This window comes from Juglans regia, chromosome 7, assembly GCF_001411555.2.
Source record: "Juglans regia cultivar Chandler chromosome 7, Walnut 2.0, whole genome shotgun sequence".
Taxonomy (NCBI): domain Eukaryota; kingdom Viridiplantae; phylum Streptophyta; class Magnoliopsida; order Fagales; family Juglandaceae; genus Juglans; species Juglans regia.
In genome coordinates, this window is record NC_049907.1 from 14556838 (window position 1) to 14567163 (window position 10326).

Here is a 10326-nt window from a genome sequence, read left to right on the forward strand (position 1 = left end):
GGCATGATTTTATGTTTTTGTTTAATTCTGATTCTGGTTCTGATATGATATTTCAGATTCTGTTATATGGTTAGTACCAACATTTCTGATATGATATAAGTGCACCCACTTTGGAAATAAAGTGATTTTTCTAGTGTTCTTTCTTGTATGCACACTTGGGACTCCGAGAATGATTAAGGGAAAGTTTCATATTCTGATACTGTCTAGTTTGGCCACCGGGGATAACACAACCCTACCATGGAAGTTAAACATAGTATATGATATGATACGATAGGATATCATATGAAATGATATGATAAGATGTTTAGTCACGTTATGCCAAAGAGTTTTTGAATATGAACAGTTTGAAATGTCGCTCTGATGTTTTGATAAAATGTTTTTGGGATATGCATTTTGAAAATGAAATGTTTTATTTTCGCATACTGAACTATCTGAAAATGCTCATACTTATATATTAGTATATGTTCTTTTCTTACTAAGTTGTTGATAACTCACCCATTATCTCCACAATATTTTCAGATGTTTTGGATATTTCAGCTGAAGATCAAGAATAGAAAGCATGAGTAAGACTGTGTGAGCATATCAGATTAAGTACAAAAAGGATATTTTGATTATTAGAGAGTTTATTTAGTAGTTTTGTTTTGTATTGTCGATTTGACATTCTGAAAGGTTGACGTTTATTTTGAGGCTTGGTAGTGTCTTACTTAAATGATATTGAGGTAGTCGATTTAAAATAATGAAATATGTGTAATTGAGAAATTAGAGTTTACATTTGTATTGTGAGATATGATAAGTGAAAGGTAGTAACTTTTCCACCCCTCCGAGATCGGGAAGTTACACGATCAATTCGTGGGTCAGGGACCAAATCAAGGACGCTCGCCAGATTGTGACCGTACACAACTTCAAATGGGCTCAATCGGGTAGTCCGGTTCTTGGATCGGCTGTAAGCAAACTTTACCTGCGATAAGGCGAGGTCTCACTGTTTTGGCTTAGTACTCGCCAAACTTCTCAGGAAGGGCTGCAAACTGTCCGGTCCGGTCCGACGATAGATCGAATATTTTCGGTCCATCATTTTTTCAGACCGAACCGGACTGAACACCCAAAGGGACCGGACCGGACTGATAGTTATCGGTCTGGTCCGGTCCAGTCGGTCTGCCCTATATTTTTTTTTAAATAATTAATAAAAAAATTTATTTTAAAATACTAAATTAAATTAAGTGACTTATTAATATGGATTATCTAACAACTCAATAAAAAAATATTTTATATGGTCAATCATAATAAATTAGATGAAAATTATATTATTAATTTATATAATTACTATATAATTAACTAATTGATATTATATATTTATTAATTCATAGAATATTAACAAGTATTAATAGCATATTTAAAATCTTATATTGTTAATAGTGATAGGTTAGATGAAGATATATATAAAATATTGTTAATTTATAGAATATTAACAAGTATTAATAATATATTTAAAAATTTATATTGTTAATTGTACAATTATTATATATAAAATATATATAAAAAAATTTTTTTTTTCTTTTTTTCATTCGGTCTGGTCCGGTTCGAAAAAATCGTGGACCAGACCGAATGTTTTCGGTCTTCTAAAATGTGGACTGGACCGGACCGGTCTAAGTCTCAATCCGGTCCAGTCCGGACCGAAACGGTCGGTCCGTTCGGTCCGACCGGACCGTTTATCACCCCTATTCTCAGGAGGTTGCCCGAACTTCGATTCAGCACCGCAGTTTGCTCGTCCGTTTGGAGGTGATAAGCACTACTAAAGATTAGCATCGTTTCAAGTTTTTCCCACAAACTCTTCCAAAAATTACTCATAAACTTTGAATCCCGGTATGAAGTGATAGACCGAGGAACACCATGCAAGCGAGCAATTTCCTTCAAATAAAAGTGGGCAATCTGGGTTTCGTCCATGGTCTTTCTGCAAGCTACAAAATGGGCCATCTTAAAAAATCGGTTGACCACGACGAAGATTAAATCCATGGCGCGTTGGGTCCTGTGTAAGCCCAAGACAAAATCCATACTGACGTCAAGCCATGGACCATCAGGTACAGGTAACGAAGTGTAAAGGCCAGCATTGGTGAAGATCCCCTTCGCTCTCTGGCACACGAAACATCTCACCACGTATCGTGACATGTCACTGGTCAACTTGGGCTAGTAGTAATCTACGACGATTAAAGCCAATGTCTTTTCTCGCCCAAAGTACCATTGCCATGCAATTCCCGTATAATGTGCTCTCTCAAGGAATAGTCTGGGATACATAACTGTAGGCGACGGAATAAGAATTCTTCATGCAAGAGAAAATCACTTCACCTTCCCTCTGTTACTTCCTTAAGAATATTTCCAAAGGACGGATCTCCGACGTACAAATCCTTGAAAGTGTCAAAGCCCTCCACTCTAGTACTAATGGTGGTGAGGAGTGCCACTCACTGGCTTAACGCATCTGTAACCCAGGTGAAGCTTCCCGATTGGTGCCTCAGCAAAAATGTGAACTCCTACAAGTATGCTACCCATTTAACATGTTGTCTGTTCAACTTGTGCTGGCCATTGATATACTTCAGGGTCTCGTGGTCAGTGATAAGGATGAACTCTCTCTGTACCGGGTAGTGACGCCAATGCTTCAAGGACTAAATTATGGATTAGAATTCTAGATGATAAGTGGAATAATTCTTCTTCGAACTTGACAACTTCTCACTAAAAAAGGCTATCGACCCCCCTCCTGACTCAAAACACCACCAATGCCAACCCCAAATACATCACAATTGACTTCGAACACCTTATCAAAATCTGGAAGTGCTATGACTGGTGCATTTGTCATCTCAAACCACTGGAAGTCACGCCCCTTGAGACACTCTGTGAAAGGGCAACCAAAGTACTAAAGTTTCTAATGAACCAGCGCTAGAAGGATGCCAATCCATGGAAACTCCTAACATCGTGCAAGGTCATAGGTTTGAGCCACTCCAAGACCACATTTATCTTTGAATGATCTGCATACACACCATCAGTTACACAATAAAACCAAGGAAAGTTATAGAAGTAGTGAAGAAAGAATCAAAATCAAAGAAAACTACAAGCAACTACATCATCAATAATCGGGGGAAAAATTACCGATTTGTCCTACCTACTAACACTAATAAGGTTGAAGGGAAAGAAATGATGCATCAAGCGACCCCCGTTTCTACTTCACTATGTCTCGTGCTTGTACAAGGAGGAAGCTAATCCCACCAACTTGAATTACTTTTTATTAGTATACCTTTTGCTTTTACTTTTCACACTCAACAAGGTAACCTAACCATAAAGAACAAGTATCCACTTTGATTGCAGACTTCTTCTCCCTAATCAATAAGTGCGAGATAATTCTCGAAGTTGGATCTATGGTCGGGCTACTACCAAGTGCATATCGCGGAAGGGGTTGCAGAACTCCTTCTGGATTTCGATCTAGAAGAGGACGACCACTAGGATTGATACTCTGAAGAAATGGATGGTTGGGAGGGGGTCGGATGTGGACTAGTAACTGACACAGGAGCATCTCCATCTCGATCAAAGTTTCATGTCCCGCTCGATAGCAACTTCTCTTTGTCAGCTCGATCTGCTCTTTTTCTTTTGGAGGAATGTGGAACAAGGATTCTCACAAGTATAAAACAGAATGCGCCTTGCTTGGTCTCTTCCTTGCCACTCTCATTTCAATCCGCTACACTTCTGATTGATGAACAGGCACTCCGTTCTCAACTTATCAAAAACAACTCGAAAGTGATCAAAGTGTGAAGCCCATTCACCAAACAGTAGGGAAAACAAATCAACAAAACACTTCAAGATAGATACTACGATAAAAGAATAACAGCAATAATAATAACCAAGGGGAGCCAAGAAACCTAGTGAAATCCCCTTCCTTTGTAGTCAATGAAAAACCATCACTCATCAACTCATGACTCAAAAAACATTTTTCTTTCTTTAACATAACCGCAGTCTGGTCAAACAAGTAAGATTTCTCACTACATCAAGCCACACCCATTACAAAAGCTTTCAAACCCTAGGAAAAAAAAAATGGAATGAAATATATCTAGAAGCTATATACCAAGCTAAAGGTTGGGAGGGAAAAAAAAAAAAAAAAGAGAAGAAAAAACAAATTGGGAAAAAAAGAAGAAGCATCATGTCATCTGCATCAACACACTTACAACCACTGTTTGACTACAAATACCACCATCACCACCATCAACATCGGTTCAGATATTTCACAAAAGAGTGATGGCCTAAACAGGTATGACATCAATTTTTGATGTATCTTCGAATCTTAAAACAATACCCTCGAGGCTAGCTGGGAAGATACACTGGGCCCATTGGCATCCGGTTGTAAATGGCTCAGGTGGAGGCACAATCATAAGCACATTGTCATTTCTCTGAACAACGCCCATCACACTAACCGTGCTGCCTTCTTTGATGTACCTACAAGACATCAGCAATAGTTTTATAAGATTTTATCACACTGATCGACTGTCACACACTTCTTTCCATCCGAGTTATTAGAATAAGGGCAGGTGGTTGTCACTTATCCAATCATGAAGTAGAAATTATATGTTAATAAATCTGACTACCCTTGATGCCAACCCAGTGGCCCCCTCCCGCCAAATGGGAAGATAAAAAGAAAGGAAAAAGACAAAAGCAGACCTGCTATTAGCATTTTCCATCAGAAAGTAACTAAGGCGAATTCAATTCGTAAAAGAGCCTACCCTTCTTTCAATTGCATTACGCGATCATCACTTGAAAGGTTCCTCTCTCCCAACCATCGGACAAACTCAGGAGATAAGTCTTTGTTTTCTGGGTTAACATCAATAACAACAGAGTCATCAACGTAAGGAGTCACCCTCGCACCATAGCCAGTCTTGACCAATGCTCTCAATCCAGACTGGAAGTCAGAGATGTAGAAGTCGACGACATGCCTCTGGCAAACAGTACAAACAGAAAAAATATTTAAAAATTGAAATATGTTGGGAACGCCTCTGCACATTCCCAATGAACAGAAGGTATCCATTTGAAAATGACAAGTCTCACCTGCATGCATCAATCAACAGAATCATAATGAGACCAAACATAACATTTAAAAGGCAAAAGGGCAAGGAGTAACAGCCCCGGTCCCAGCAGCCCCCGTGGGTACAGGACAAGGTGAGGAGTAAGCCGCTGCATAGACCTTTTATTAAATAACCGGAATTTATGATTTGTAAAAATGGAAGATTGCCATTCTGTGCTTTTTAGCAAGGTAAATTCGAATCAGATAGGAATCAACATGTGGTTAACAAATAGAAGTACAATCCCTGACTTATGTATAAGCATCAAACTCGCTTTTCCACTCTAAATATGCAAATGCTGAAAAGAATATATTTATGGCTTCAAAAAGGCAACAAGTTGTCCAGATATGAAAATGGCGTCCAACCAGAAAGAACAGCAAACTACAGGGTCATTAACCATATATTGTTTTTTATTTGGTATTATTATTATTTTTTTATTGGCACCGGGTGTCCAGGAACAGCATCTCGACTAATCCCAGGAGTGCACAGGCCCACGGCAAGGAGTTTCCCTCGAGTGCACTTTGGGTAATTCGAGGAAAAAATCTCTCAATTCGATGGCCCCTAGAGATTGTTTGTACCTAAGGGGATTTGAACCTTAGACCTAGAAGGAGCATACCCCCAAGCCCAAGGTCTTTACCACTTGAGCTGGCCCCTAGGAGTTATTTGGTATTATTATAAACCAGATTCAAATAAAAATGATTTATTACATACCCACCTAACACAGAAAAAAAGAAGAGAAAATGCCTCTAGAAATATCATGAAAAGGTAAAAAAATGGTTCAACCCTTTCTGAACTACTGATGGAAACTATGGATGTAAAAGTATATCAGTTACTCACCTCAGATGATCTAAGTCCCCATGTAAAACGACGATGTGTAGAATTGGCTGGCTTAGAATCCCATCCTCGATACTCGTATAAACTGGTAGATGTATAGACACATCTAGGAACTTTCCGGAAGGATGACTCAAGTGGTACATTACCACAGGTAACCACCTTCAGGAAGAAGAAAACAAGACATCAAACTTTTTCAAACTACCTCGAAACAAAAACTTACCAAGCCTTAAAATCATGTTCATCATAATATCCATTATAAAAACACATTTCTGCAGCCAACCTGTTGATAACATGTGTTTAAGACTTTCTCTCCTCTTTCCCTCTTCACAGAAGGCACGTGTACACGCAAAGACAAATATACTGAAATTAAAAATATTGCTTAATTATTCTTGTAAAGTCCTGATTTATTTTCCTCTTTGGATATCTGTCAATGCGTAATTAACTTCTAGACTTTTCAAATTTATTGTCTATATCTCTCAACATGAAATGGTGAAGATTCTTTGTAAGAATTCTGTTACCATGCCTATCATGTTGATATATATTCCCACACTCAGTCTCACCAAGTCTAAAGTCACCTACTCTGAACCTTTATAGTAATTTCTTCTTTCATTCATATATGCATCGATCTCAAAAGGGAGGCAGCAAAGCACAGAAGACAGAGATGTAAAATATCAGATTGGATTCTTAAGTTGTGTACCCCAGAAACCTTCACATATTGCCCACTTTTTGCAGTTCTCAGTTCAGCGTCAGGATGACGAGAAATGAAACCTGTGATGGCTCTTCTTCCCCAGCAAGTATTCCAAATGAATAATGCAGCAACAGTGCCGAAAAGAATTGTTACAACAATAAGCAGAATGGCATTGTGGACTGCTCCAAGAATAAAACCACCAGCAATGAACCCCATCACAAATATCAGAATTACAGACCACAATATTGGCTTTGGGAAATTTCTTCTGAAGGAATATTCATCATCTTGGCCAAGAGTGGTCACGGCGGGGTTGTGAGCAACAGAGGAACCATGTATTTTGATAGATCCCATCGAGTCTAAAGGACCAGAAACCTTTCTTGGAGCCCCAGATGAATTTAACGGTCCAGAAGAGATGGGCCCAGATGTAATAAGACCTGTCGCAGGAAGAACTGGTGGGATGGGGCCAGAATTTTGGCGCGTCACTCCACCAGATTGGGGACCAGATGACTTCTTCAGAGGATCACCATGCTTATTAAGTGGCCCAGAATTTGATTTCTTCATGGATGTTGAACCAGGCATACCTGAAGATACTGGACCTGATGTGTACCCAGCCCGAGTTGCTGCGCTAGATGTAATAGGTCCTGAATGTGTGGCAGCACCTCCAAAAGATCCAGTCCTTGAAGGAGCATTATTTAACTGTCCGGATTTCCTAGACTTAGAGCCATCCATGGGGATATCAAACATTTTACCCAGTTCTCCCGACTTCTTGATATCGCCACCAGTATAGGGCATGGCAGTTGAACTCATTGTTGGAGTCCTTTCTTTTGGCTGCTCAGGCCGGCCAGAGACATAGAGGCCATTGCTGAGTTGATGAGATGGGAATCTGGAACCCATCAATCTCTTCTAAGAGAACCCAAGAGAAACTGCACAGAAAACTACAACCAGAAACTGAGTTGATATTTGAATTCTTACTGCAAATAATAAAAGAAAAAATACAGACTATTAGCAATAAAATTTAGAAATTGTTTAGGAACTAAGCATCGTACATGAATTTAATGAGACAAAGGGCCAAAGTACACTATTCTCCAATTACACAAAAAGCATATTGACACAATAAATAACATTCGGCAAAGATTTAATTCAGAGAAAGTTAACAATAACATCAGATGAAATCGGTTGATATTAATATGTAAACAAGCATTCTTTTTACTTATAAAAAAAAAAAAAGTAAACCAGCATTAAATAAGAATCGAAACCTCCAAACATAAATTTACTCCATATCTTGGTAGGAACACTCATAAAGCAGACCAAGTCAACTAATACCAGAGAGCAGTCAATTCAATTAAAACAACAGATACAAGTAAGTCAACAAGCCAAATTACTGAGCAGCCAATTATTGCATAAAGAGAGCAGATATGAGATTAAATTAAAAACCCACAAAAAAGTTGGTCTTTCGAGAGACCAGAGCTCGTTTGGAAACACATATCACTTTTTTTGGTTTGGGTCTTGATGTTTTCATTTTCACCTATTTTCAATACGAAAAAAAAAAAAAAGAGAATGGCATTTGGATGCATTAGTTCCAAAAATGGTTCTGGAAAAAGATGTAAACACATTTGGATGCATAATTGGGAGCAAGTTTTTTTCCTTGAGTAAAGGCAATTTTCCTCAAAACTTTGCATCCACTAGAGTTTTGCCACGTGTCCAAAGGATACATGTCATCTCCACGTATCCAAAAGCAGAAAAAAGGAAAGCTAGAAAATATAGGTCCCCTCAGGGGAGGATGACCAATTCCCTTGCCTCTTGCGTAGATCCATCTGCCCTCAGCACCTCTCCCCCAGCACATGGGGTACGCAATGAAGGGGGTGGGCAGATCCATACATCCACCCACTCCCCAGTCTAGTGGCTGGCAAAGAGGGGATGGATTCACCCCCAATTTTTTGCATTTCTGATTGGGTTTTAATAAACAGTTTTAAAACCAGTTTCAAAATCTCCCCTATCAAGATGCACAGTCATGAAATTGGTTTTCAAACCTGTTTAAAACCAGAAACAGGCTTCAAAATTAATAATCAAGCTTAACCAAAGGAACCATGTAGGAAGCAAGATAATAAAAACATGGCATAACAAAAACGTTTTTTATTTATTAATTTACTTGTATCCACTTACTGAGGTACCTAAAAACAAATCCCCTTTTTTGGAAATGAAAATAAGTATTAGCCCAAATTTAAAAAAAAATTATCAGAATATGTCGGATCTAAACAAGATTTTGAACTGAAGAACCATATAGTTTATAGAAATTCACCATCTACAACAAAACTTCAATCCTAAATCAGACAAGGAGGGCACACTACATCAACAAAATAAGGAAGTTAAAGCGCTACTACAATAAGCAAAATGCCAAGGCCTTAGAGCTCACTTAAACGGAGGTTTTGGGTTCATTTTTTTTTGCCAATCATGAACCGAGAAAATTCCGAACTTCACTTATGTGTCATTTTCCCATATTTTCTGGCAAACCAAGCACACTGTCACAAATAAAATTACCCTAACTTCAAAGAGAAATAAATACGGAACAAGATCTTCTATATTTGGAAGGGTTTTAACCATAACATCTACAGACCTCTATCTATCTATCAAAGAGTAAGATTAAAAAAGCAATTCCATAACGTCATTGTGACCCAAAATCAAGATACGAAGGAGATCTGAGATAGGACTTAAGCTTCCTTTGGATCTGAAAAGCATACACGACTAAAGTTGATCGCTGACCAGAAATTAGCATAAATTCCTTCATTTGACATTTCCTCGGCAACCAAACATACCATAAAGCAAAAAATAATGACCCATATAAATAATCCAGACTAATTCTCATACAGAGATTGCCACAGACCAAATCAACGAATAAATACATACCTAGATCATCATTTCGACAAAAAAAACAAGGCAATGGGGAAGATCTATGCAGAAAAATGAAGAATTAAAAGGTCCACAGAGTAGAATCTTTAGGGACGGGGGGGAAATGGTAATAAAAAGAAATGGTATACCTGAAACAGAAGAAGTGAAATGAATGGGAAATGGAAATGTTGATGTTAGTAGTAGTGGTGGAAGTTGTGATTCTGCTGGTGACACTGAGATCCCATCTCCATAGCAGTCGCCGTCTCTTTCACTCCAATATTTTGTTCTCTCTCTCTTCAAAGAGCCGCAACAACTGGTTGGTTGTCTCGTCCCGCAAAACCCCACCAAACTTCGGAATAAGATTTTAAAAGTGAGAATTACATTAAAAAAAAAAAACCAAAACCAAACAAGACTTCCTTAACATGCACCTTCCACCGTCTCTCTCTTTACTGTTCTTATTTTCAATATTTTTTTCATTCATTCCCGTGACCTATGGTTTAGGCATTATTTAGAAAGTAAAATAGTTTTATTTTATCTTATTATTATATTTTTTTTAAATCTTAAAATAATAATAATATTAAAAAATAATATTATAATAATATTTTTTTAACTTTTAATTTTCATCTCAACTTATCATCTAAACTGGCACATTAATAGTAACACGAAGAGTCAGTGAATTTTATATCCAAACAATTAAAAATACACCTTATGCTTCTCTGCATTGCTAAAGAAAAATAAAATTTGATTCTGAAAAACAAAATAAGCCACCTGAAATTAAAAAAAAAAAAACAACTGAAAAAAATTAGGGAGTTGGTTTCTTTTGCATAC

At 37.8% G+C, this 10326-nt stretch overlaps 1 protein-coding gene across 2 annotated transcripts; it reads right to left on the reverse strand.

Moving 5' to 3' along the window:
• Positions 1–3854: 3854 nt before the first annotated feature.
• LOC108983661 (uncharacterized membrane protein At1g16860-like) lies at positions 3855–9853 on the reverse strand. 2 transcript variants are annotated; one of them, XM_018955373.2, is made up of 5 exons: positions 9648–9853; positions 6622–7535; positions 5928–6083; positions 4755–4966; positions 3855–4470 (listed from the first exon to the last, which is right to left on the reverse strand). In XM_018955373.2, exons 2-5 carry the CDS (start codon positions 7504–7506, stop codon positions 4278–4280), a joined length of 1446 nt encoding a protein of 481 aa, XP_018810918.1. In that variant the 5' UTR covers positions 7507–7535; positions 9648–9853; the 3' UTR covers positions 3855–4277. The 2 variants fall into 2 exon arrangements, with proteins under 2 accessions (XP_018810918.1, XP_018810916.1); XM_018955371.2 differs by having other exon boundaries at positions 6622–7547.
• Positions 9854–10326: the final 473 nt, after the last annotated feature.

Excerpts from the sequence above, each read along its gene's own strand:
- LOC108983661 (XM_018955373.2), bottom strand. The coding sequence starts at position 7,506 with ATGGGTTCCAGATTCCCATCTCATCAACTCAGCAATGGCCTCTATGTC. Across the intron at positions 6,084-6,621 it reads AATATGTGAAGGTTTCTGGG|GTGGTTACCTGTGGTAATGT; the intron begins GTACACAACTTA and ends TTCTTCCTGAAG. Across the intron at positions 4,967-5,927 it reads GGGGACTTAGATCATCTGAG|AGGCATGTCGTCGACTTCTA; the intron begins GTGAGTAACTGA and ends ACTGTTTGCCAG.